This window comes from Marmota monax, unplaced genomic scaffold, assembly GCF_021218885.2.
Source record: "Marmota monax isolate L192 unplaced genomic scaffold, Marmota_monax_Labrador192_F-V1.1 WCK01_AAM20220418_F8-fsc00155, whole genome shotgun sequence".
NCBI classification, from domain to species: Eukaryota; Metazoa; Chordata; class Mammalia; order Rodentia; family Sciuridae; genus Marmota; species Marmota monax.
The window spans coordinates 3424039-3451804 of record NW_026694554.1 but is presented as its reverse complement, the minus strand read 5'-3'; the positions used below and the strand labels follow the sequence as shown (position 1 = coordinate 3451804).

Genomic DNA, 27766 nt, shown 5'->3' with positions numbered 1-27766 from the left:
ATTCTATAAACATTTTAAGAGCATTGGGCTCATATAGGAGAAATAGCCACTTTTTCCACAACTATTCTTTAAAGAATTGGCTCCTTAGTCTCACTTTGGCCTTCTCCTTCACTCTGGTTGTGGGACCAGGGGTTCACTCTGCAAATCTGCAGAGCCCTTAGCTTATCCCAGAGACATTCTTGACACATATTGAAAGATTCTGAAAATATAGAAGGCAGCAGTGGGATTTTAGCAGGTTCTCTACTTTCTCTCTCATTTTCTGAGTAGGGTGGGGGTTTGAGTAGGTGGTAGAAAGTAGGAAGGAAAGATGATTCAGTTTAGTGACTACCATGCCTTTGGGATTGATTAGGTTTTAGGTGATGTTTTGTTTGAAGACTTGTTTCAATGTCTCTTTCTAGAGAATGAGAGAAGAAAAGAGGGAAGAAAGAAGAAGGCGAGAAATAGAAAGAAAAAGACAACGAGAAGAGGAGAGAAGGAAATGGAAAGAGGAGGAGAAAAGAAAAAGGAAAGATATAGAAAAGCTAAAGAAGATAGATAGAGTTCCAGAAAGAGATAGATTAAAGGATGAACCAAAGATTAAGGTATGAAAATAATTGAAACCAACTACATGTTGCTTAAAATTGCATGTTTTTTTTTTTTTTTTTTTTTTTTTGCATGCATCTTGTGTTTGTGTAAATGAGTTTTTTTGGTTGTTGCTGTTTTGGGGGGGTTGTCCTTTTTTGCAGGGGGTGGTAGTACACAAGTAAAAATCTTTCCTATTAAAATAATTTTTTAAATTATGATAATTTATAAGGATTAAGTATTGTATATGATATTATTTAATGAATATCTTTTTTAAAAATCATTGAAAATGTTTGATATTTGAACTATTAGTCTCAGTTCACAGTAAATGAGGGCTCAGGGCTGGCTGGCATGAATTTTGGGTTTTATTCAGCTTTTCCTTCATAATTGATACATGAAGTTGCCTCATCTGTTTGTTTTCCACTGTCTTCAGGTACACAGGTTTCTGTTACAAGCTGTGAATCAGAAAAATGTAAGGACCAATTACATGATACAGAGCACCTAGTATCATGTCACACACACAGGTCTTAGCTCCTCAGTCCTTTTGGTGGTGGTGGTGGTAGTGTTACCTATTAAACCCATTCAGACTGATGTGGGTCTTTTTAAAAGCTGAGCTATTTAAATTCCTACCCTAAAATGAAGCTGAGGTGATTTCCTAATGTTCTGCTTCAATGACATACAGCCAGAGGACAACCAGGCCTATATACCTCTTTCTCATCATCTTATATGCCTCTCATAACTGGCTGCCTTGTGGGAGGACTAGGGATAAATATCCTGCATTAAGTATTTTTCCCCTCTCACATGACTCCCATGTTATCTTCTTGCATCTGAGAATCTGTGAGTAGCAGATTCTGATCAGTGCATTGCATGTAGGAAGGAGAAACCCTGTAGAAAGATCCCAACCTTGCTGCTTTTCTTCTGAGGGCATGGCTTGGGCAGTTCTCACTTCTTGGGGAAGTACTAGTACCTAGTACTTCAGAAAGTCAGAGAACATCTCATAGAGATGGCAGCAGGGTCTCCTTTTACCTCCTGAAAACTCAGAAGTTTATGTGGCTAGGGTTCCCTGAGTCTGCACAGGACTCATTATTGGTAACAGGTGCTTAGGGGAAGGGGGAGTTTCCCATTTTAATTCTTTCCAGCAATCTCTTTGTCTGCCGTGCCACAAGTGATTTGACTTGCTATTCCTGATGATCAGCAAGGCAGAAGGTAGAGCCAGCCATGCTAGAGACATTCATTAATGTTCTTATTAGAATAATAAACATCTTGGCTTCAAATACAGATGTTCATTAAAGAAATAAGAACACGTCCAATGAAACCTGCACATGGTATCCTCACTTTACAGTGGTGCTTTCTTCTTGTCCAATTTGGACTCCTATTTGCAGTGGCTGTCTGTGTGCTGGAATGCTCCATGCTTAAGTCTTCTGATGCTTTGCCTTTTGCTTGGTGACTAGTATGATGCCTTTACCCTGAGATGAACCTTGTATGAAGCCCTCACTTTGAGACTTAAAATACTTCTATTTTGCCTAAGAATCTCTCTGACTACACTTAAGTGTGAGTATTCTAGAGAGATTTATAGCAGTGATGTGAGAAAGAATAGCATTTTTGAACATATATATATGTGTGTCATATATATATGTGTGTGTGTATATGTGTGTATATATATTTTATATATATTTATGTGTGTGTGTGTGTATATATATATATATATATGTATATATGCCATTGAATGGAGTTCCTACTCAGTAGAGATGGAACTTCCCCATCTATAATATAAGGCATTTGGATTTTTAAATCAAATACCAGGTAATTCTTGCTATTTATCTCTAATGATAATTTTACCATCATAAATATGTTATTCTCAGGCTCAAGGCAGAATTATTCCTGCAATGGATCTCTCCTTTGGTGACCAAGATATTTGTCATTCCAAATTCATACCCATAGATAGTTCTATAGTAATGATCTACATAACATTTTGAATTTGTGAAATATTTTCCCATCAAATTATATTGATAGACATGCTGGTGTGCTACAAAGCATACTTGGAGGTGTGCATTGGTTCACTTACAGGTTGACCCATTCAAAGCCAAAGGAGTCTTGATCCCATTGCCACAAAGTGATTAAACCACTTAATTTGGGTGGATAACACTTTCACATTAATAGCATTACTATTCTCGTGCACTAATTGTTCACCTGAAAGATTAAGAGAACCTGCAGAAATATGGGGGCCTTCTACAGTCTAAACTTTAAATATTTAGTATATTGTTTTAATTGAATCCAAAGACAGTGCCCCACTCTTCAAAATAAAACAACGTGTTTTCTTTAAAGTTACTCAAGAAACCAGAAAAAGGAGATGAAAAAGAGTTGGACAAAAGAGAAAAAGCCAAGAAACTGGACAAAGAGAATCTGAATGATGAAAGACCCAGTGGGCAAAGTTGTATACTGCCCAAGCATTCTGAAGGCGAATTTAAAGATGAAAAGCCAAAGAGGTCAGTCAGTCAAGGGCTCTTGGCTATATTTGATTGCTAGATGCTAATTTCATTGCTATAACCTGGAATTGTATTTGGATTAAGATAAAACTGTTTAATATGGGATAAGGAGACAAGGAGGAAGGTCAAATATTCTGGTAACTTAATTTGGATCAATGATTTTGGGGTCTTGTTGTTTTCTAGAACACTAGTATTTTTTTCCTTGCTGTAAAAGTGCAACCTCACTGGGGGGCCAAATCAGAATTAGTGTTCCTGCATTTGTGGTTATGTTTGAGGGTTCAGTCTCTGTTTTCATGCAGATCTGAAGATGAGAGTTGCAGAGACTATAGGGAGAGGGAACGAGATTACGAACGAGATCAGGAGCGCATTTTCCGTGAGAGAGAGAGACTAAAGCGGCAAGAAGAAGAGCGCCGAAGGCAGAAAGAGCGCTATGAGAAAGAGAAAGCTTTTAAAAGAAAAGAAGAAGAGATTAAAAAAGAGAAAGAAGCACTTCGTGATAAAGGAAAGAAGAATGAAAGTACAGAATCAATAGGCAGCTCAGAAAAATCTGAAAAGAAAGAGGAAGTGGTTAAGAGAGACCGCATAAGAAACAAGGTACTGCTTTTTGTTAAATTTATTTCACAAGGATTTGTTTTCCTCTTATGGCAAATGTAAAGGGGACAGCTTATAGTTTATTGTAGATACTTTTTATCTGGTGCTAGGGATCCAATCCAGGGCCTTAAAAGCACTTTGCCACTAAGCTACATCACCCAGCCCCTACTGTAGAATTTTTTTTGAGAAAAGACAATTAGGAAATAACTTTATTAAATTCAACATTTCACATCAGAGCATATATCCTATGCATATCATTGTTTCCCTATTTTGGACACTAACAACAATCTCCTTTATTTTTTTGAATTTTTAAATTCTTTTTAGTTATACATTAGAATGTATTTTGACATAGCATACATACATGAAGTATAACTTCCCATTTTTGTGTTTGTACATGATATGGAGTTACACTGCTCATGTACTCATATATGAACATAGGAATGTTATGTCTGATTCATTCTACTGTCTCTCCCTACTATGGAATTTTTAAGGGAGAAAAATTATAACTATTCATGACTTTTTTCAGTCTTTGATGGATTTTTTGTTGACTGTAGAAATTTCAAACATTCACAAAAGTAGAAAAAACAAGATATCATTAAACCCCTTGTACCCATCACCCAGCTTCAAGTTATCATTTTGTGGCTATCCCATCTCTACTGCTACTGAATTATTTTCAAGGAAATCCTAAACATTTAATTTCTTGTTTAAATATTTCAATATTAGAAATAGTCTTTATTTTTTCCTTTTGTTTTTAAATATTTATTTTTTTAGTTGTAGTTGGACACAATATCTTTATTTATTTTTATGTGGTGCTGAGGATCGAACCCAGGGCCTCACACGTGCTAGGTGAGCGCCCTACTGCTGAACCACAACCCCAGGCCCCCCCCCCCCTTTTTTTTTTGTACTTGGAATTGAACAGCACTCTACCTCTGACCTATAGCCCCAGCCTGAGTATTTTTCTTAATAATATATTCCCACCAGCATTTTCACACCAAAAGAACTAACAATAATTCCTCAACATCCTATCTACTCAGAGTTCAGATTTTCTCAATTCCTAATTGCTTTATTAATGTCATATATTCATATAAAGGTCCATAAATTGTATTTGCTTGAAATATCTCCTTAAGTTCTTTTTTGTTAGAACTTTACGGTTATACATAGTAGTTGGGAGTTCTCTTTTAACCTAAACAGTTCTCCCTTTTTTGTTTTCCTACCATTTATTTACTTGTTGCAGAAACCAATTTTTCTTGTAGAGCTTCTCACATTCTAGAATGGCAAATTACATGTCTTTTGTATCATTGTACATGTATCTTCCATTTTTCCTTTAAAACTAGTAATCAGGTGCTGGAGTTGTGGCTTAGTGGTAGAGCACTTGCCTGGCATATGTGAGGTCCTGGGTTCGATCCTCAGCACCGCATATAAATAAAAAAGTAAAATAAAAGATCCATTTACAACTAAAAAATATTTTTAAAAAACTAGTAATAAACAACTGAGGTTCTAGCTCAGTGGCAGAGTGCATGCCTAGCGTGCACAAGGACCTAGGTTCAACCCACAGTACCAAAAATAAAGAATTAAAAAAGAAAATTAGTAGTTATTTCTAGGGCAGAGGCCAACAAACTTTCTGTAAAGGACCTCATGGTAAATATTTAAGGCTGGCTTCAGCCCTAGAAAAAAAATGAGCATGACTGTGCCAGTCAGACTTTATTTACAAAACCAGGCCACCTGTAATCTAGACACTTGGATATATTCAGCCATAATCTTTGGCAAGAATACTTTGTAGGTGATGCTTTACTTCCTTTCGATTGCATCACTTCAGTAACCATGGTGTCTGGGTGTCCTTTTCTTTGTGATGCTATGATTAATCAATAGCAGTTTTACTGTGATTATAATAACAGAATGTCGGTGAAAATAACTAGCTGAATTATTTATGGATAAAGGGTCCGTAACTTCTCAAATGGTTCTGCAGAAATAATTGTGTGTGTGTGAAAAGAATATGTGCACACATACATTAGAGACAAAGCAAATATGATAAAATGTTAGAAGTAATCTAGGAGAAGGACATGTGGATATTTATTGTAGATAAATAAGCAATTCTCTGAAGAGGTGGTTCACACAGTGCCTATACTGTATATTATACTCATTTCTCACTTTTCTAGTAAATGCCTGTCTGTATGAAAAAATAATAACAATAATGCTTTAGCTGGGCACAGAAGCACACGCCTGTAATCCTAGCTACTTAAAAGGCTGAGGGAGGGCTGGGTGCAGTGGCATACTCCTGTAATCCCAGCTGCTTGGGAGGCTGAGGTAGGAGGATTGAGAGTTCAAAGCTAGCCTCAGCAACTGCAAGACTGCTAAGCAACTCAGTGAGACCCTGTTTCTAAATGAAATACAAAATAGGGCTGGGGATATGGCTTAGTGGTCGAGTGCCCGAGTTCAACCCCCCATTCCCCAAAAAAAGAGGCTGAGGAAGGAGAATTGTGAGTTTAAGGCCAGACTAGGCAATTTAGTGAGAAAAAAAATGCCATGTTTGTAGCATGTTCTATGGATCTGAGATCAGAATTTCAGGGAAATTTCTAATTTAAGAGTTTTCATTCTTTTATTGCATCATTCTTATATTTGTTTTCACTTCTAAACATTTTTGTGTGTTTAGTGCTAGAGAACAAACCCAGAGGCCTCACACATGCTAACTAAACGCTCTACCACTGAGCTATATCCTCAACCCCTCCTAAACACTTTTATGTGGTGTTGCATTTTAAAGTCAGCTTACTGATGGGGAGAAGAAATAGCTGATGGCTGTGGTTTTGAAGATTTAAAAAATTCAAAGTAATTAGTTCATGTTGAAATGGTTAAGAAAATTAGGCAGTTGATTTCTCAAAAATTTACCTTAGGCATATAAAATAATACTTACAGAAGTGTTTGCTTTTGTTTGGAGAGAGTAGATGGACAATTGTCATGTACTGTGTGCTCAGTTAGTTTGGTATATATTAATACATAATTTATGACTCTGAAAACCCTATGTGAAAGCTTAACAGAATGTTATAATATGTACATATTTTATTTTGCTTCAGGATCGTCCAGCAATGCAGCTCTACCAACCAGGAGCTCGAAGCCGAAATCGACTTTGTCCCCCTGATGACAACACCAAGTCTGCAGATTCAGCCACACAAAGAAAGGAGGAAAGTGGTATTAGCCATAGAAAAGAAGGAGGAGAGGAGTGATAAGTTCACATGGTCATAGGTGTCCTGACTGTGTAGGCAGCCAAAGAGCACGTATTAAGCAATCCAGAAGTGCCTTCAGGGCAAAGGAATAGAGAGAAAGAAAGAGGGTCGCTGTGCTGGTGGGATACACTGCAGAGGAGTATGTTTTGTGTCAAAGCAGGAATCTGATTGCAGGCTCAGAATTGGAAGTACAATTTCATTGTTTTTGCAATTTCTACAGATTAATTTTAAAGTGTCAGAAAAAGATGGTGGTAGATATGCCTTGTAATTTACAGGTGGGAAATGTTAAGTGAGGACTTAATTTAATATGACATGAAAAAAGAGACAGCAAGCTGGCTCTAAAATCAAAAGGTGTTACTAATCCTGGATTGAATTTTCTGCATTTGAGTGGAGCAGAGTCACTTTGAAGTCTTGTTCAGATCTACTTATATTCCATTGTTGGTGATAACTATTGACTTTGTGTAGTGTAAGAGCAACAAGCACATAATTGTACAAGTACAGTGAAGAACAAATTTTTACTAATGCAAAAAAATTTCTTTTGATGCAAAAATTTTAAATTTTAAATAGTCACATTATATCTAGATCCTATGTCCTAAAATTTTAGGATTAGTGTTAGGTTTTTGTTTGCTTACGTGAGCTTAGCATCAATATTTTTAAACATCTCATTTCGCCTTTAGCATTTTTTTTCTATTAATAGGTATAATATAGTCCATGTTTGATTCTTGACAATACAGTCTTTGTTTTATATTAGGTCTCATGACTTGAGTGCATACTCTCTTCAGGAAGGAAATTACACCAATATCTGTTCCTGTAAAATAGCAGCTTTTAGTCCTGGCTTATTTTGTAGTGCTTTCAATAAATATCAGTAGCACTCAAGTATAGAGCTAAGTGTGTTCATTCATTTATTTATTTTTGTGGTAGTGGGGATGAAACGTAGGGCCTCATGCTAAGCACACACTCTACCACTGAGCTTCATCCCCAGGCCCAAGCTAAGTGTGTTTACTCAATAGCTATTGGTTTTAAGAAATTGAACTTTGATACTGAATTAACCTTTTGAGAATTTTGAAAGGGGGTGACCTGATATTAGTTTTTCACTAGTCCCAAAAGGAGAGGATAAAGTCAGGGCTAACTGATCTTGTTCTATAAGAACCAAAATGTTTGGACAACATTCTTGTGCTTCTGGCTTGATTTTCTTCCAGCCAGCTCTTTCTGATGTGGCATAAATTGGTCTTTACTTAATAAGTCAGTACTTTATATTTCCTCAGGTTTTGGAAACCAGTCCCAAGAAGAAGATAGAGCAGATGAAACTTGAGGACATTATGCTAAGTGAAATAAGCCAGTCACAAAAAGAAAATAAATATGATTCCACTTACATGAAATACTTAAAGTAGTCAAAGATCATAAAGTAGATTGGTCATTTTCAAGAGGGGCGAAGTGGGAAATGGGGAGTTATTGTTTAACGTGTAGCATTTCAGTTTTATAAGATGAGAAACTTATGGAGATGCATGGTGGCAATGGTTATACAACATTATGAAGGTATTCAAAATCACTGAACTGTGCTTTTAAATGATTTAAGGGGCGATTTGCAATGACACATTCTTGTAATCCCAGCAACTTGGGAGGCTGAAGCACGAGGATTGCAAATTCAAGGTCAGCCTCAGCAACTTAGCAAGACCCTGTCTCAAAATTAAAAAGAAAAAAGAGACTGAGGATGAAACTTAGTGGTTAAGTGCTCCTGAGTTAAATCTACAGTACCAAAAATAAAATCAAATGGTTAAAGGTAAATTTTTGTATTATGTGTGGCTTTGTTTTTTTGGTACCAGAGATTGAACCCAGGAGTGCTTTACTACTAAGTTATACCCCCAGCCCTTTTTTTTTTTGGTATCAGGGATTGAACCTAGGGGCACTTAACCACTGAGCCACATCCCCAGCCCTTTTTTATAATTTAATTAGGGACAGGGTCTTTCTGAGTTGCTTAGGGCCTCTGTAACTTGCTGAAGCTGGCTTCAAACTTGATATCCTCCTGCCTCAGCCTCAGCCTTCTGAATCATTGGGATTACAGGTGTGTACCACCATACCCCATTATGTGTATTTTACCATAATAAAAAAAATTGGGAAAAATTTTTTTTAAATTAAAAAGCACATAGAAGAGCCATTAAAATGATAATGAAATAGTCTTCAACTAGGACAGAGTACTAAAATAAGGGAAGAGAAAATTTCCAAGAGAATGGCTGACAATGTCCTGTGTCAGAGAAAGGTTAGGGAAGACAAGAATTGTGAAGTGTTAATCCAGTTTGGCATTATTGAACTCGTGAGAGAAACCATGTTAGGGTGAAGGGTGAATGGCAGGGGGCAGTGAAGATGGGGACAGTTCTATAAATGCATCTTGGAGTTCAGAGAAGAGATCTGGGCTAGAGATATAGCTGGGAACTCATGTATTTTTAGTTGTTAATTGAAGCTATGGGAGTGGATTCCATCACTTAGGGGGAAAAGGTGAAGTAAGAACTGAAGCAGGGGCTGGGTTGTAGCTCAGTGGTAGAGCACTTGCATTGCATGTGTGAGGCACTGAGTTCAATCCTCATCACCACATAAAAATAAAGGTCCATGAATAACTAAATATATATATATAATTATAAAACTGAAGCAGACATAGGGCCCAGTCTTGAAGAACTTACTATACTAGCAAGGAAATGTATCTACAAAGACAGAGAAGGCATAGCCAGTGAGTAGGAGAAAAACGAGAATGGTCTAGCCTACTTAATCTAAAGAAATATTTCAAATAATGAAGTGTAGTCAGTGGTAGAAAGCTTACCTAGCACCTATGAGGTCCTGAGATTAATCCCCAGCACTGGAAAAAAAAAGTATTGGCCAGCAGGACTGGATGCTAGTGAAAGTTCAAATCTGATGCCTGAAAAGGGCAACAGGATTCACTGACTTATAAATCATTAATGGCCTGGAATTATGGGTAATGGAAGCCATTGTATTAAGAATGAAAAAGCATATAACTTTACAGAAGTCTGGCCATGAAATCAAATGGAGATAAATAAGTAAATATTGATGAAGGATCATTAAGTATGAGAAATACTAAATTATGTTTAAAATCCAAAGAAAAGCTCTAAGAGGATGAATACAGAAGAGAAGTGATACCCAATAGTGTAGGTTTCTTGAAAAGGCAGGTGAAAATGGAAGCCAGAGTAGAGGTCAGAGAAAAGGAGAAAAGGCCCTCCTGAACCATCAGTCATGAGTTGGCACTGCTAGCCTCCTTAACAGCTGGGTAAACTCAAAGCAGTTTTCCTATCAGCACCTCCCTCTTTTCTGTTTGCCTTGCCAGTCCAGCTCTGGATAAACCACACTTCCCACCCCACCCCTTTAAATTTCTTCTTTATTTATTTAGCAAATATTTACTAATGACTGACTATGTGCCAGGACCTGGGGGTCAAGGACTCAAACAAATCCTTGTCCTTAAGGAACTCATGGTCCAGTGGTAGTGAGAGACAAACAATCAAAGTACAGTGCACAATGTGAAAAGGACTGTAGTAGGACAAGAAGGTGTGGGAGTGTTGCTAGAGAAAATCCCTAAACCAGATCAACTGGTGAAACCACAGGAAGGACCTGGATGGTGATGGCACACCTGTAATTCCAGCTACTTTGCAGGCTGAGGATCCCAAATTTGAGGTCAGCCTCAGCAGCTCAGCAAGACCTTGACTTAGCTGGGCGTTGTGTTACATGCCCGTAAACCCAGCACCTCAGGAGTCTGAGGCAGGAGGATATGAAATTCAAAGCCAGCCTCAGCAACTTAGTGAGGCCCTAAGCAACTTAGCAAGGCCCTGTCTCAAAATTAAAATAAATAAATAAATATATAAGGGCTGGGGATGTGGTTCAGTGGTTAAGCACCCCTGGGTTCAATTCCCAGTACTGCAAACAAACCAACCACAGGAGGGCTCTTCCTTTTTTTTTTAATTTTCTTTTTTTTAATATTTATTTTTTAGTTGGACACCCAGGGCCTCGCACATGCTAGGCGAGCGCTCTACCGCTGAGCCAAAACCCCAGCCCAAGGGCTCTCCCTTTTGCTAAGCAAATTTTTAATACATCTTGACATCCTTTTTCACAGTGCCATTTTTCTTTCCTTTTTTTTCCCATTCTCTAGTTTGCTTCCTTGCTCTCCCTTCTTGTACTGGGGGAGCAGAGTAGGGACCACTTCCTTATTATAATTTCATATTTTTTTCTTATTTTCTGGGTGAAGGTCTCCATATGTTATATCATTTGGTCTCAAACTCCTGAACTCAGCTAATTCTCCTGCCTTAGCCTCCCTAGTTGCTGAGACTGCAGAAATGCATCACCATGCCCAAAGTATAATTTCATATACTTACTAAAACTTATAGGGGTCAGGAGTTGAGCTTGAAAGGGTAGCCTGCTTGCCTAAGACCCTGGGTTCCAGCCCCAGCTGAAAAAAAGGGGACTGGAAATATAGCTCAGTAGTAACATTAATTTAAAAAATAAACTTATAAATAATAGAAAAATTAGTTCATTCCACTTTTTCTCTATTTTTATTCAGACTGGGTTTGATTTCTTTGTTTTTTTGTTTGTTTGTTTTTGCCATGCTGGAGATAGAACCCAGGGCCCTTTGCATATATAGGCAAGTGCTTTACCACTAGGTTACATCATTGACCCCTGATTTCTTTGGAAATAAAGACAGTATGAAGCGGGGCATGGTGGCACATGTCTATATACCTAGCAATAGTGACTTGGTAGGCTAAGGCAGAAGTGATCAAGGCCAACCTTAGCAACATAGCAAGACCCTGTCTCAAAATAAAAAGGGCTTGGGATGCAGCTCCGTGGTAGAGCGCCCTGGGTTCAACCTCTAGTAATGTCTCCTCCACAGCCTAAAAAAAAAGGGATGCAGATAACTCAGAAACTGGATATCAGCCTTTATTGAGTCCCTCCAACTGTTGTGTTCCTCGCTGTGATAGAGGAATGATTCTGAGGGAAGGCAGGAAAAATTCTAGGACTGAGGACATGGAGGGCAGGGACCTCCGTGGCAGTGAAAAAGGATGGCTTGGGCATTTCTGAGGCTCCCCTTCCAGATCAGGAACTTACCCCCTTCCCCAGAAAGCATATACAAAGTGGTCCTAAGATCATAATTTAGCTCTGATGATAAAATTAAGCTCTAACATTCTATGGTATCCACAGATATTATCTTTAAACTACTGCAGCTTTCTGTTGGTATATAGAACTCTGTATATATATATTCTGTGTGTGTGTGTGTGTGTGTGTGTGTGTATAAATATAAATTTCTTTTTATTTTTTTGGCGGGGTGGGTGGGTACCAGGGATTGAACTCGGGGGCACTCAACCATTGAGCCACATCCCAACCCTATTTTGAATTTTATTTAGAGACAGGGTTTCACTGAGTTGCTTAGCACCTCCCCATTGCTGAGGCTGGCTTTGAACTCTTGATCCTCCTGTGTCAGCCTCCCAAGCCACTGGGATTACAGGCATGTGCCAATATCATATCCGGCAGAACTATTTTATGGTGGTTGCCTTCAGTTTTTTTTTTTTTCTCTCTCTTTTTTAGGGGGGAGGTGGCATTCTGGGGATTGAACCCAGAGGTGCTTTACCACTGAGCTATCCTCAGCCCCCTCCTCCCTTTTTAAAATTTTAAGACAGGATCTAAGTTGCTTAGAGTTTCACTAAATTGCTGAGGCTGGCTTCAGCTGCCTGAACTGCTGGGATTAAAGGTTTGCACCACCATGCCAAGTCTGTCTGTTTTTCTTCCTTTCTTCTCCCCCGACCCCATTTCTTTCTTCCTAAGTACTAGGGATAGAGCCCAGGGGCACTCTACTATTGAGCTACACCCCCAGCCCTTTTTAAATTTTGAGACAGGGTCTCACTAGATTATACAGGCTGGCCTGGAACTTGAAATCTTCATGCCTCTGACCCTCGCCCCGCCAAGCTGCAGAGGTTACAGGCATGGTCCCCTGCACCTGGCCCTAGAATTTTCTTTACTGCCTCTGGGCTGTTCTTTGCACCACAGAAGTATATTATACTTCATATCATTATTAGAGAAGGCAAAGTTAACAAAGATAGGCCTATACTTGGTGAATTCTTAGAAAGTATATGTTGACAGGTACAAACACAGGATTAACCATCCTTAGAAATCTCGCAGAACTCATTGACTCACCAAATATTTATTAAGCTCCTACTATGGATTTTGTGTGTGTGTGTGTGTGTGTATGTGTGGTGTTGGGGATTGAACCTAGGGCCTTGTGCATATACCAACTGAGCTATATCTCCTGCCCTAAGCTCCTACTATGGAAATATTGGTAAATACATAACTGGTTCATTGCAACTTTAATATATGATATAACATGTATTTCCAGACCTTAAGGTCACCTTCTGGATTTCCAGCCCTGACCACCACTATGGTCTCAGATCTAGCTTTCTTTGGTACATCTACACCCAAATGATCCATAGGTATTTGGGTTGCAAACTGAACTCAAGTTCCTTCTGAACCTCACTCCCATTACTCAGAGAAACAGAATCTGAACCCAGGTGTGCTGTCTACTAAGTTGGATCCTCATCCCTTTTTATTTTGAGTCAGGGTCTAAGTTGCTGAGGCTGGCCTCAAACTTGAGGTCCTTCTGCCTCAGCCTCCAAAGTTGCTGGGACTACAGGTGTGCATCACTGCACCTGACTCTCAGAGGATGTTAACCACCTATCTATTCAGCACCAATAGTCATATTGGATTCCATCTTCAATCCCCACAGTCAATAAATCATTATATTCTGTTTGCAAAATCTAGCCCCCTCATCTTCATCCTCTCACTAACCTAGTTCAGGCTGCCATCTTTCATTTGTTCACTCACTATTTTTTTTTTGAGAGAGAATTGTTTTCAATATTTATTTTTTTAGTTTTCGGTGGACACAACATCTTTATTTTATGTGGTGCTGAGGATCGAACCCAGCGCCCCGCGCATGCCAGGCGAGCGCGCTACCACTTGAGCCACATCCCCAGCCCTTACTCACTATTTTTTAAACACATACCATGTACCATTCATCTTTTAGGCTTTGGAATTATATCAGTGAACAAACAAAATTCCTATTTGCATGGAACTTTCATTGAAGTGGAGAGAGAAAATAAAATAAGCAAAATGCATATTGTTAGAGTGACAGGTGCATAGGAGAAATAAATAAGTCATGCAGGGAAATATGATGTTCACAGGTGGTGGCTGAAAGACTTCCATGAGAAGGTGACTTTTGAGTAAGTCGTTGAGAAAAAATGATGGAGCTACTTCTGTGCCTTTCTAGGGGAAGAGCATTCCAGAGAACAAAGCACATGGAAAAGTCCTGGCATAGAAGTATGATAGGCAAGCCAGGCACAGTAGTGCAAGCCTGTAATTCCAGCAGCTCCAGAGGATGAGACAGAAGAATAGTGAGTTCAAAACCAGGTTCAGCAACTTAGTAAGGCTCTAAGCAACTCAGTGAGACCCTGTCTCTAAATCAAATACAAAAACGACTGGGGATGTGGCTCAGTGGTTAAGTGCCCCTGGGTCTAATCCCCAGTAACAACAACAAAAAAAAAGTAGTATGCCTGTCTTGTTACAGCTTGGCAAAGAGACCTGTGTGGCTGCAGAGCAAGCCAGGGAAGAGTAGAAGGGGATGGAATAACAGTGCAGTAGCACATACCTGTAAACCTAGCACCCAAGAGGCTGAGGCAGGAAGATCGCAAGTTCAAGCCCAGCCTTAACAACTTAGTGAGACCCTGTCTCAAAATGATAATAATAAGAAATGGGAATGTAGCTCAGTGGTAAAGCACCCCTGCGTTAATTCCCTAGTACCCAAAAAAGGAGGGGGGATGCACATGGAAAGCACATGTAAGTCTTTGAGAAAAAAATGATGGAGCTACCCCTGTGCCTTTCTAGGGGAAGAGCATTCCAGAGAACAAAGCACATGGAAAAGTTCTGGCATAGAAGTATGATAGGCAAGCTAGGCAAGCCTGTAATTAGAGAACTAACAAGGTCAAGATTCCATGTGGTACAGTTAGCAATTGAGACTTCTTTGGTGCGGGGGGACATGGAACTTTTATTCCAAATGATATAGGAGCCTTTGCAAAGTTTTTGAGAAGAGGTTTGACAACAAAATAATAGGACTGCTCTGCTACTCAGTTGAGAAGAACCCAAAGCAGGGAAGGGGGAGAAGAAAGGAGGGAAATCAGGCTATTGTGATAATCTAGTATAGAGCTGATAGCAGCGTGGAACAAAGTGGTAGCAGTGCAGGCTGCTAGAAGTGATTGAATTCTGGACATATTTTGTAGGTAGAGCCAAAAATTTGCTGACTGACCAGATGTGGGGTTTGGCAGAAGAGTCAAAGGTTCCTTAAGCAACTGGAAGGATGGGGCTGTCACTGAGATAGGGAAATCTGCAAGAAAAATGTGTGTGTGCACAAGTGTATGAGCATGCATCAGCAGAGGAGGCTATAAGGAGTTCAGTGTTGGACATGTAAAGACATAAGACTGAATGAGATCGCCATGAGAATGAGTACAGATTGAAGAGAAGACCCACAATGATTGAACTCTGGGGTACTCAAGCATTTAGAAGTGAGACAGGGAAGAATCAACTAGTAAGATTCTGAAGCAGAGCTGGGTGTGGTGGTGCACACCTGTAATCTCAGTGGCTAGGGAGGCCGAGGCAGGAGGAAAGTAAGTTCAAAGCCAGCCTTGGCAACTTAGCAAGGCCCTAAGCAACTTAGTGAGACTCTGTCTCTAAATAAAGTCTAAATATAAAAAGGGCTGTGGATGTGATTCAGTGGTTAAGCACCCCTGGGTTCAATCCCCAGTACCAAAAATAGAAAAAGAAAAGAAATTCCGAAGCATTAGTCTGAAAGGGGAAAAAAAAAAACACAAGCAACTATGGTGTTCTGGAAACAAAATGAAGAAAATACTACAGGCAGGAGTCAACGAAGACAAATATTGACATGTTGGATAAGATCAGCTCAGAAAGGTCACCCATTATATGATTCCCTTTATATGAAATGTTCAAAATAGAAAAACCCATACAGATAGAAAGATTAGTGCTTACCTAGTGCTGGAGGAGGGGGAGAATGGAGAATAGTTGCTAATGGGTATGAATATCTTTTTGGATGACAAAAATGTTCTGGAAGTAGCTGGCTACAGTGACATGACAGTAATCCCAGGGACTCAGACTGAGGCAGGAGGATCACAAGTTGGAGGCCAACCTCAGCAATTTAATGAGACCCTCTCTCAAAAAAAGTAAAAAGGGCTGGGATGTAACTAGGTGGTAGAGCAGCCCTGGGTTAATCCCCATTATATCACACCCCCCCCCCCAACCCGGCAAAATGTTCTGGAATTGGTGATGTCTGGAATATACTAAAATCCACTAATGGGTATGTTTGGGAATGGTGATTTGATGGTATGTGAACTATACCTCAATTTTAAAATAGAATAGGAAGCCAGCATGTATGATTTTTGTCAAAATGAACCCAACTACTATGTATAATTATAATGCTATAATAAAAAAGAGTAATAAGGCAGATATATTGGCACATACCTATAGTCCCAGCTCTTTGGGAGGCTGGGGCAAGAGAATCAGAAGTTCCAGGCCATTCAGGGCAACACAGCAAGAGCTTATCAGAGCTTATCTCTTAAAAAAAAAAAAAAAAAGAACAGGAGGTGAGGAATTGGAAACAATGAGTACAGACAAATCTTTCCCAGAGTTCTGTTTTAAAGGGAAGGACAGAAAGCAGTAATCATGGGCTGGGGATGTGGCTTAGTTGGTAGAGTGAGGATGTAGCTCAGCAGCAGAATACTTGCCTAGCATGTACAAGGCCTTAGGTTCCATCCCCAGAATTCCAAAAACAATAAAGCAAGTTTGCCTAGAAAATATTAAGAGAAAAATACCAGAAGTAAACAATTCATAAGTTTTAAATTGTGTATTATTCATAATGGAAGATGGGCATTATCCCATTGTCTAACACATCCACACTATATATTCTACCTGCCCAGTAATCAGTAGCCTTCTGGGTTAATAGATCAACTCTTGCAATATTATAGTACCTATTTTTGAGTAACCCTTATTTTACTTACACCACAAGAGCAGTGATGTTGACAATTCAGATATACCAAAGAAAATCTGTAAACTGCTTCTTTTAAGTGAAAAAATGGAAGATTCTTACTTAGGAAACTTTTATAGCTTTGTATCCTGAGGTTAGTAAGAGCTATAATAAGAAGGAATCTTCTATCCATGAAACTGTGAAGGAAAAAGCAATTCATACTAATTTTTCTATCACACCTAAAACTGCAAAATACTGCTGTGGTATGTATATGTAATATGTATATATTTAGAGAAAAAAATTAGTATACGTAGGGTTTGGTACTACCTGCAATTTTAGGTCTCCCTGGGGATCTCAGAATGTATCTCCCACAGATAAGGGGGGATTTCTATAGCACAGATTGAGCAGATTAAATAATAGAAACTTATTTTCTCACACATCTACAGATTAGAAGTCCAAGATCAAGAGGTTTGGGAGGTTTGGTTTCTCTTAAGACCCCTATCCTTTAGAATCACTCTCCTTATATCAGAGAAAATATTCGGCATTTGTTTTTTTTTGGGGGGGGGGATTGGAACTTCACTTAGCATTATCTTCTCAACGCCATCCATTTACCTACAAATGCCATGATTTTATTCTCTTTTATTGCTGAGTAATATATTCCATTGTATATATATGCCACATTTTTAATCCATTCATAGTGGAGTAGGGAGGGGGAGTATGGGAGGAATAGATGAACTCTAGATAGGGCAAAAGGGTGGGAGGGGAAGGGAGGAGGCAGGGGGTTAGCAAGGACGGTGGAATGTGATGAACATCATTATCCAAAGTACATGTATGAAGACACAAATTGGTATGAACATACTTTGTATACAACCAGAGATATGAAAAATTGTGCTCTGTATGTGTAATAAGAATTGTTTTTTTTTAATATTTATTTTTAGTTGTAGTTGGACACAATACCTTTATTTATTTATTTATTTATTTATATGTGGTGCTGAGGATCGAACCCAGGGCCTCGCATGTGGTAGGCGAACACTCTACCACCAAGCCACAACCCCAGCCCTGTAATAGGAATTGTAATGCATTCCACTGTAATTTATTTTTAAAAAATCAATTAAAAATTTTTTTTAAATAAAATAATTATGAAGTGAAAAAAAAGACCCCATATCCTTGACTTGCTGAAAGCCAATTTCTGTGTCATCATATAATCTTTCTTTTTTTTCTTCTTTGTGTGTACATGTGTGTGTGTGGTTATGAGACTGAGCTCAGGGTCACTCTACAAATGAGCTTCATCCCTATCCCTTTTTATTTTTTATTTTGAGACAAAGTCTCACTGAGTTGCCCAGGCTGGCCTCAAACTTGTGATCCTCCTGCCTCAGCCTCCCAAGTTGCTGAGTAAAATTATAAGCATACACCATACACCTAGCTAATCAACTCTTTTTATAAGGACACCAACCTAAAAATTCTCATTTTAAAGTTATCACTTATTTAAAGCATTAGAGGCTCTCTCACCAAATACTGTCATATTCAAGTAGGTACTAGGGGTTAGGCCTTCAATATATGAGTTTGGGGGAATACAATTCAGCTCACTTTTTCCCCCCTCCAGTGCTGGAGACAGAAGGCAGGGCCTTATGCTCACTAGGCAAGCACTCTACCACTAAGTTACATACTCAGTTCCAGAGTAAAACATTTTTTAAAAATCTGCCCTGCTAGGCACATTGGCACACAACTGTAATCCCAGTGGCTCAGGAGGCTGGAGCAGGAATATCATGAGCTCAAAGCCAGCGTTAGCAAGGCCCTGAGCAACTCAGTGAGACCCTGTCTCTGAATTAAAAAAGGGTTGGAGATGTGGCTCAGTGGTTAAATAGCCCTGGGTTCAATCCTTGGTTCAAAAAAAAAAAACTCTTTCCTCCTTGATTATAATGACTCAGAAGTTAGACAATAAATTAATTACATGGCATGCTAAAAGGTGATAAGAGACATCAAGAAAAACAAGGCACAGAATAAATCGGACATTATTACCCTATGTGAATATATGATTACACAACCTGTCTCTACATCAGAACAACCAGAAGAATGAGAAGTTATACTCCATTTATGTATGATGTTTCAAAATGCATTCTACTGTCAGATCTAACTAATTAGAACAAGTTTAAAATTTTTTTTAATATTTATTTTTTAGTTGTAGTTGGACCCAATACCTTTATTTTATTTATTTTTTTGAGAAAGAGAGAATTTTAATATTTATTTTTTAGTTCTCGGCGGACACAACTTCTTTGTTTCTATGTGGTGCTGAGGATCGAACCACGCCGCACGCATGCCAGGCGAGCGCGCTACCACTTGAGCCACATCCCCAGCCCCTATTTATTTATTTTTATGTGGTGCTGAGGATTGAACCCAGGGCCTTGCACATGTTAGGCAAGCGCTCTACCACTGAGCCACAACCCCAGCCCACAAATTTAAAAAATTTTAAAAATTAAGTACATGTTGAAGAAAAAAGAAAAAGCATGAAAGGAAGGGGGATACAGAGTTCTCAGTCTCACTTAAGTGGTGACATCTGAGCCCTGACTTGAAGGAGGTGAGGCGACAAGTCATGGATTCCTGAGCAGAGAAGGTACCTAACAGTAAGGCTTCATAGAGGACTGTTGTGTCTCTGAAGGAAAAATTGGGTCAGTGTGGCTTCAGCAAAATAAGAGGGAGAGGGCTGGGGTTGTGGCTATTGAGCACTTGGTAGAGCACTTACCTGGCATGTGTGAAGCACTGGGTTTGATTCTCAGCAAGCACCACATGTAAATAAATAAATAGATAGATAGATAAATGAAATAAAATAAAGTTCCACCGACAATTAAAATAAACAAACACATACACACACACACACAAAGAGGGAGAGGAGGAGGAGGAGGTTGGGTCAGAGAAATAATGGGGTCCAGCCTGGTAGGACCTTTTTAGTGACTGTAAATACTTTTTATTGGGAGAGCAATGAGGAGCCATTGAGGTTGTTGAGCAGAGGAATGACATGATCACACTTGGGTTTTGAAGGGATCACTGGCCACTGTAGGAGGTAAGGGCAGAAGCACAGAGACCAGTGAAAGGCTACAAAATAACCTAAGTGAGAGAAGGTCACTTGGATCAGGGTAGAGGTGACAAGTTGCTAGATTCCAGATAAATTCCACAAGCTTATCAGTTTTGCTAACAGAATGAATGCAGTGTGTCAGAGAACGAGAAAGGTAGTTTTGGTTTAAGCAATAGGAAAAATGGAGTGGCCACATGCTGAGATTGGAAGGACTCTGAATGACCCAGTTGGTGAAGAGATCTGGAATTCTAGGGCTGGAGGTGGAGCTCCGTGGTACGGTGCTTGCCTAGCATACACAAGGCCCTTGGTTTGAACCCCCAAAGATCAGGAGTTCTCTTTAGCACATTGTTATTGTTTGGATATGAAGTGCCCCCCAAAAGCTCCTGTATTAATGCAGGAATGTTCAGAGGTAAAATGTTTGGATTGTGACAGTTATGACCTAATTAGTCCATTCTAGTTTGAATGGACTGGTGGTAACTGTAGGAAGGTGGGGCATGGCTGGAGGAGGTCACTGGGGACATGCCCTGGAAGGGTACATCTTCCCTGTGGACCTTTCCCCATTCTCTGCTTCCTAACCCCACCATGAGCTGAGCAGCTTTTCTTAGCTGGGCCCTTCCCCCATGATGTAATGTCTGCTTCACCTTGGGCCCAGCACAATGCAGTCAGCCTTCTATGTACTGAGACCTCTGAAACTGTGAATCCCAAATAAACTTTTCCTCCTCTGCATTGTTGTCACAGCAATGCAAAATCTGAATAAAACAGACATACTATATTTAAAGCATGCACTAGATATCCAAGTGGAGAAGTGAGACTGTAGAGTTTGGAGAGAGATCCAAGTTAAAGGTAATACATTTGGCTTTTTTTTTTTTTTTTTTTTGGTGGTGGTACTGGGGATTGAACCCAGAGCCTCGAGTGCGCTGTTAGGTAGTAGTTAGTAATGAGCAGTGAAATGCGAACCAATAACAGTAGGGTCACAGGGCTTCTTTGAAATTGCCTTTAATGAATAATCAAGTAACCTGTAGAACAACAACAGGTGTACTAACCCAGAGAATAAACGGGTAGAAACAAAGGGAACCGATTAAGAAATATGTCAAGAAAGAAAGATCAGCTGGGTGTGAGAGCTGTCTCAAGATAAAAAGTTAAAAGGGCTAGATATGTAGCTCATGATAAAGTGCCCCTGGAGTACATCCCAAGTACAAAAAAATTTAAAAAGAAAGATCACTGGGGCTAACTCCTGGCAGAGTCTACTGATATAAAGTTAGGATTTATGACCATAGGTTTCTCAATGAATTTCAGAAGGGAAATTTCGTAAATGGCACAAGTGCACTAACTGGATGAAGGTTGTTCAGTAATTAACCGCAACACCCACATTAACAGAGGTTTTCGTTTTGTTTTTTTTTGGCACTGGGGATTGAATCCAGAGGCACTTTACCACTGAGCTATATACCCAGTACTTTTTATTTGGGGACAGGGTCTCATGTAAGTTGCTTAGAGCCTTGATAAGTTGCCGAGACTGGTTTTGAACTTGTAATCCTCCTGCTTAAGCCTCCAGAATTGCTGGGATTACAGGCGTACACTATGGTACCCGGCTAACATAGGACTGACTTGTAGATGAATATCCTCTGAATAGGATGGTTACCATGATGTTCTAGAGAGGATCAAAAAGGGTCAAAAACTCTCCCCCCCACCCAGGAGCAGGGGCTGGGGCTGGGGCTCAGTGATAGAGCGCTCACCTAGCATGTGCGAGGCCCTGGGTTCGATCCTCAGCACCATATAAAAATAAATAAATAAATAAAGGTATTGTGTCCAACTACAACTAAAAACTAAAAACTTTAAAAAAAAAGCTCTTCCCAGTTACCCAAAGTAGAAGATAAACATCTGATTGGTAAAAATTGCAGAAGGTGGACCCCAGTTCTCCTGGTAAATATCAAACAATAAGAAATTTGGAAGCAGCATTTTTTCCTTTGTTGTTCTCTGCTAGGAGGCAACACACTCTCCCTCTTTTTTTTTTTTTTTTAAGAGAGAGAGAGGCAGAGAGAGAGGGAGAGAGAGAGAACTTTAACATTTTATTTTTCACTTATTGGCGGACACAACATCTTTGTTTGTACATGGTGCTGAGGATCGAACCCAGGCCGCAGGCACGCCAGGCGAGCGCACTACCGCTTGAGCCACATCCCCAGCCCACACTCTCCCTCTTGAGAGTGTTTTTTGCTTTGGCCTTACTGAACTTTCACTTATAATAAAGTTTTCTTGCCTGGCTTTTCACATCTGACTTTAAATTTTCTTTTCTTTCTTTTTTTTTTGGTACCTGGGATTGAACCCAGGGGCACATAACCACTGAGCCACATCCCCAGCTCTTTTAAATATTTTATTTAGAGCCAGTCTTGCTGAGTTGCTTAGGGTCTTGTTAAATTGTTCAGGCTGGCTTTGAACCCGCAATCCTCCTGCCTCAGCCTCCCAAGCTGCTGGAATAACAGGTGTGCACCACAGTGCATGGCTAAATTTTCTTTTGTTGGAGCACAAGAACTCAGGTTTGGAGCTTCAGCTCCCCACTCTCCTGTGACATGTTAAGCAAGCACTCTACCCCTGAACCACATCCCCAGCCCTTAGAGGTAATACATTTGGGTGTCATCAACCAAGAGAATATTTAAAGGTACGTTAGATGAGATCATTGAAAGACTGAATATATACAGAAAAGCGGAGAGATCCAAAACTAAACCTCAGGGATCCAATGTTAAAAGATTAGTAAGATCAGGAAAAATCAGCAAAGGAGACTGAGAAGGGGTGGCATGCAAAATATGAGTAAACCAGGAAGAAGCACCTGTATAAGAATTAAAAGTATTTGCTGGGCACAGTGGTTGAGTGCCCCGGGGTTCAATACCCTGACCTGGGGCAGGAGGGGGTTATTTAAAAGGATGATTTATATAAGCACTTAGCACAGAATCATTCACACCCTAAACTCTCAATAAGTGGTAGCTATGATGAAGACAATGATATCCAAGGGAAGGCTTATCTCTTTTTAGAGTCAGCAAAAAGAAAATGGCGGTCTGGCACGCCTGTAAACCTGTAATCCCAGCGGCTCCAAAGGCTGAGACAGGATGATCGCAAATTCAAAGCCAGCTTCAGCAAAAATGAGATGTTAAGAACTCAGTGAGACCCTGTCTCTAAGTAAAATAGGACTGGGGATGTGGCTCGGTGATCAAGTGCTCCTGAGTTCAATCCCTGGTACTCCCCCTCAAAAAAATTTTTTGAGACACTATCTTGCTAAATTGCCCAGGCTGGCCTCCAACTTGCAATCCTCTTGCCTCAGCCTCTAACAGCTAGGATTACATGCATGCTCCATTTCAGAATTTTTTTAAATGTATAAAACAAAGTATATAAGATTACAATGAAAACCAGTTACATTGCAATATAGTTATCAGAATATTTTTAAAATAAAAAGGTGCTACAATAACACATGAGCTTTTAAACAGTTCTATTTGTGGATCTAACAGCTATGTATTTTAAAAAGTGAGTGTGTTGGGCTGGGATTGTGGCTCAGTGGTAGAGCACTTGCCTAGTACCGGAGGGGCCCGGGTTCGAGTCTCAGCACCACATAAAAATAAAAGGCATTGTGTTGTCTCCATCTACAAAAAAGATTCATTCTCTCTCTCTCTCAAAAAAAAAAGTGAGTGTGTAAATATCTACATTAACTGTAATGTACTGTGATACCATTTGTGGTTCTATAGGTGACCAAGTCACAGGTAATATGCAACACCACTGTGGTCTCTTGCTACATTCTTAAACAAAGTGTTGAAATCAGTCAGTTTGGCGAAAATATGGTGTATTTTTCTCCATCCAAATTCAAGGACTCTGAACTGTATAAATGTACTCTTCTGGACCCAAGACTAAAAACTCTTGCCTTAATTCATTGGCGCAAAAATGCTTGAGGTTCATGTACAACCAAACGAATGAGAAGTTACATTCCATTTATGTATGGGCTGTCAAAATGCATTCTACTGTCATGTATAACTAATTAGAATAAAAAAATAAAAACAAAAACAAAATGCTTGAGGTGAATGCAAAGATATACAGAGGTTTTCTAGTTTTTGCTCTGGCGGTGCTGGGAATGGAATCAGGAAAGTGCTAGGAAAGTGCTCTACCACTAACATACGCCCTCAGCACGAGGTTTTTGTTTATAAATGGGGAAAATAAAAAATGAAAACTAGAAGCACTAGCATCCCAAACGCATGCCGTTAATTCCTGTACATCCTAGCAAAGTTGGGTTTCCTTAGTCTAAAACTCCAAGTCCGTCCCTAGGCTTACAGGACCCACGTAGTCCTGCCGCCGCACTTCCTAGGCAGCTCGAAATTACCTGTAGCAGGCCTAGAGCTCCCACCCGCCCATCCCGTCTGGGAACTCTAGCCCCGCCCCTCTACTCGTGGCGCGCTCCCAATCTAGGCCCGAAGTCGCCGGCGGCTGGGGTGACGGTCCCTTCCCACGCCCTCCCTAGGGGTTGGCCCCACCCACTCTCCCCCCTCTGCTTTCGGAAGAGGTTCTAATTTGGCACTTATCACAGGCTGTCTACCTCACCGACGAAATGGAGTGCCCCTAGCACACCGACGGGCTCCTGGGAAACCCACTTACGGAAGTGAAGGCAAGTGAATTTCATTCCTCACTAAGAAGCGCAGGTTCCCAGGGCCCCATGGGAGGCTGGGCTGGCGGGTAGGGAGGCGCTAGTCGCTGGCTGGCGCAAAGCGTCACTGCCTAAGCTCCACCTCTCAGTGGCGCCTTCTAAACGCGTTCTTCCGCCCTCTTTCCTCCTCTTCGCCTTTTTTCGGCCATTGTGGTGCGAGCACCGAATTCGGTCCCTCACCATGGTAAGTCTATCGGCCGCCATCGGCTCGGAGATGGCTTTCCTAGACACAAAGCCGCCAAGGGCTGGCCGGGGCCGCGTGAAGTGTCGAGGGGCAGGAGTATTTTAAAGGTATTTTCAAGGGACTGTCCAGTTTGGCCGCTGCTCTAACCCACAGGTCTAGCAGGACCACTCGGGGAGGGGCGGCTGCGCCGGCGCGGAAGAGTCCAAAGCGCGCTAAGAGTCTGGCTGATCCCGGGGAGCGCAAGGATTTTTGCTTCCCTGCTGTTGCAAACTGTGATTATCGAGGTGCACCCCCGCTTGCCTGAACTTGGACCAACGGCAGGCTGCCGGTAGTGTGCACGATATGCTCGGCATCAGAAGGGGCATCCAGAAGTGTTACCCATAACAAGATTGCAGGAATTTTTAGTCATTTGTTCAGAGACTTGAGCTTAATTGCCTAGAATGGGGGTTTTGTGTGATACGGGGATTTTTAGTAAATGCCATCACTGCTCTGTGACAGATTACTATGTTTGTTGGTTACTAGGTATGGAGGGGATCGGTATTTGATGTTTTCTAGTTTATTGATAAAATATACAACTGCTATTGCGGGCTGGGAGAGAGTTGTAGTTATGCCTTTATAATGGCCCCTATAATGCAAGGGTTTGTTGGGCTAAGTTGGCTAGGCTATAGATCTGCAATTCTGCCGGATTGACCTTGAGGGGGTGGAGGGTACACTGAGGCTCATTGACTTACAAGTGATAGGTTATTCTGGTTAACCTAAAGCTAGGTCTTTCCATTAAGCCAAGTTCCCCAGCCCTAGCCAATTCCCAATTTGGTTGCCTGAGTTTTCTGATGCCTTTTGAGAACTCTCAGGATTTGAGGGTGGATGATGATTTTTAATTTTTTTGTATATCCACTGAGATGTTTGTTGGATTGAGGAAAAAAATTTTGAATCATTTTGGGCTGGCTCTAGTATCACTAAGTTGTTTGCATTTCCTTGCAGTCTTCTCACAAGACTTTCAGGATCAAGCGATTTTTGGCCAAGAAACAAAAGCAAAATCGTCCCATTCCCCAGTGGATTCGAATGAAAACTGGTAATAAAATCAGGTAAGACACCACACACACACACACACACACACTATTCTTTGTTTCAGATTACTTTTAGGGCATAAACATGCAGTTGAAAGTTACATGTAATCAAATCTGTCGTCTATCAATATTTTGAAGTCCTTTTTTATTGTTTTTGGATTTGTTTCTGAAGTTTTTTTGTTTTGTTTTGTTTTTGCTAAGGCTGGCTTTGAACTGCGATCCTCCTGCCTCAGCCTCCCAAGCTGCTTGGATTACAGGCATGTGCCACTGTGCCTGGCTGGTTTGTTCATTTTTATGTGGTGCCAAGGATCAAACCGAGTGCCTCACACCCCACTCTGCCACTGAGCTATAGCCCAGCTCCCCCAAAATCAGTTTTTGAAGTGGTCAGCTTTTTTTTTTTTTTTTTTAAAGATTGCAACACTGCCCTCTACTGCAGAAATAGTTGAATTGATGAGTTTGGAAGAAAGACGTCACTAGAATTGTTGTCAAGGACCTCCAAGGTCAACTAGGACTAAAACTCTGGTTTCCTATATTCCTTTTTCAGCCTGCTTCTCATACTAAGTGGGCTTTAAGACAAATCTTGAAGGGAGGAAAAGTAAGCATGTGAAATTTGCCCCAAGATCCCATAACCAGTGACAATCCTAGAGTGTTAAATAAAATTCACATTTTTTGTTTGTTTAAAATGAATTACCAGGTTCACTGGCTTTTCCAAATAACAGCTCAGAAGACCACATACAGGAGGTAGAGTGTTGAAGCTGACAGTAGAGGGTGAGCTTAGGAAGTGGGTCCCTCTTGAAAGAGAAGACCACAAAGCTAGTGTAAACTCTCTGGGTTGTACAGCAAATCTGTTGAAGGAGAAACTGGGACCCTTTCCATGTTCCTGTCAACTGATGATATCTGTGTTTTGGGTTGTGGGAATGAACAAAATGTATATAAAATGGAGTGCCTAATTCAATAGATAATCCTGGTTCTCTGGTCTCATACAATTGGGGAGATATTTGCTATCTTCCAACTTTTATTTATTTTGTGTGTGCCTGGTGCCCAGGGCCTCATGTAGCCACAATCTCCAGCCCCTCTTTCAACTTTTAAAATTAATTGAGAGCAGGTTGCAATTACAGTGCTTCATTTTGTGGAAGTACTGCCATTATCCTGCTGAAAGAAAAGCTATGTTGATCATTTTTGATTTTGCCTTCTGGGGGTAAAATCATGACAGATTGACATGGACAATTCAGACATTGCTTTAACTCTGGAATGCACTATTACTATGGAGTATTAATTTGTTGTAAAGATAATGCAGGAGCTTTTGTGTGTGATCCATTAAGAGGGGGTTAAAGATATGCTTGCATCTACCCCCAGTGTGTTGAATCAAAAGTGGGTGTGGGTACCCATGGAGGGGAGGGGAAGAAGGAGTTTCCTTTCTACTTGAGTCCCAGTTAAGAACCTAGTCTGAGATCAATCATCTTGAGGTTAAAATTTGGTTTGGCCCAGTTCTTACAAAAATGTAACAAATAATTTTACTCTCAAGAACAATCCAAACTTGTTGAAGGAGAAACTGTGACCTTTGAATTTTGTTGTACCAAGTTTATGGTGAATGGAGACAGCTAAATTGTAGTCAGACTGCCTTTGTAACTGTCAGTTTCCTTCTCTGTAGGTACAATTCCAAGAGGAGACACTGGAGGAGAACCAAGCTGGGTCTATAAAGAATGACATGAAATGGCACACATATTTATCAAAGCTGTGATCATTTTGTCACATCCACCTGAAAATGTCTGCCCTATCTGGATAGTGTCACAGAAGCTGTAGTACTGGTTTGGGTTGGTTTGCTAATAAATATGTGAAACATTTGAA

The 27766-nt window shown here is 40.3% G+C and overlaps 2 protein-coding genes, 1 long non-coding RNA gene and 1 other non-coding gene across 5 annotated transcripts in view; 3 read left to right on the top strand and 1 right to left on the bottom strand.

The window, feature by feature from the left end:
• Positions 1 to 7737, top strand: part of Upf3b (UPF3B regulator of nonsense mediated mRNA decay) — a 17710-nt gene extending 9973 nt beyond the window's left edge. Inside the window, exons 7-11 of one of the 2 annotated variants that reach the window (XM_046420920.2) lie at positions 399 to 581; positions 995 to 1033; positions 2887 to 3047; positions 3347 to 3641; positions 6707 to 7737. In XM_046420920.2, the coding sequence (XP_046276876.1) occupies positions 399 to 581; positions 995 to 1033; positions 2887 to 3047; positions 3347 to 3641; positions 6707 to 6856 (828 nt within the window). In that variant the 3' untranslated portion in view covers positions 6857 to 7737. The remainder of the gene's footprint in view (positions 1 to 398; positions 582 to 994; positions 1034 to 2886; positions 3048 to 3346; positions 3642 to 6706) is intronic. The other variant, XM_046420922.2, reaches the window with a different exon arrangement.
• LOC124076847 (uncharacterized) lies at positions 796 to 24723 on the bottom strand. The gene is made up of 3 exons (XR_006846483.2): positions 24619 to 24723; positions 16421 to 16513; positions 796 to 1016 (listed from the first exon to the last, which is right to left on the bottom strand). It is a non-coding gene; the product is annotated as an uncharacterized LOC124076847 (long non-coding RNA).
• Positions 24704 to 27766, top strand: Rpl39 (ribosomal protein L39). Its single transcript, XM_046420923.2, has 3 exons — positions 24704 to 24851; positions 25833 to 25936; positions 27570 to 27766. The coding sequence occupies exons 1-3, from the start codon at positions 24849 to 24851 to the stop codon at positions 27616 to 27618; spliced, it is 156 nt and encodes a 51-aa protein (XP_046276879.1). The 5' UTR covers positions 24704 to 24848; the 3' UTR covers positions 27619 to 27766.
• Positions 27017 to 27147, top strand: LOC124076895 (small nucleolar RNA SNORA69). The gene has a single exon (XR_006846486.1). It is a non-coding gene; the product is annotated as a small nucleolar RNA SNORA69 (small nucleolar RNA).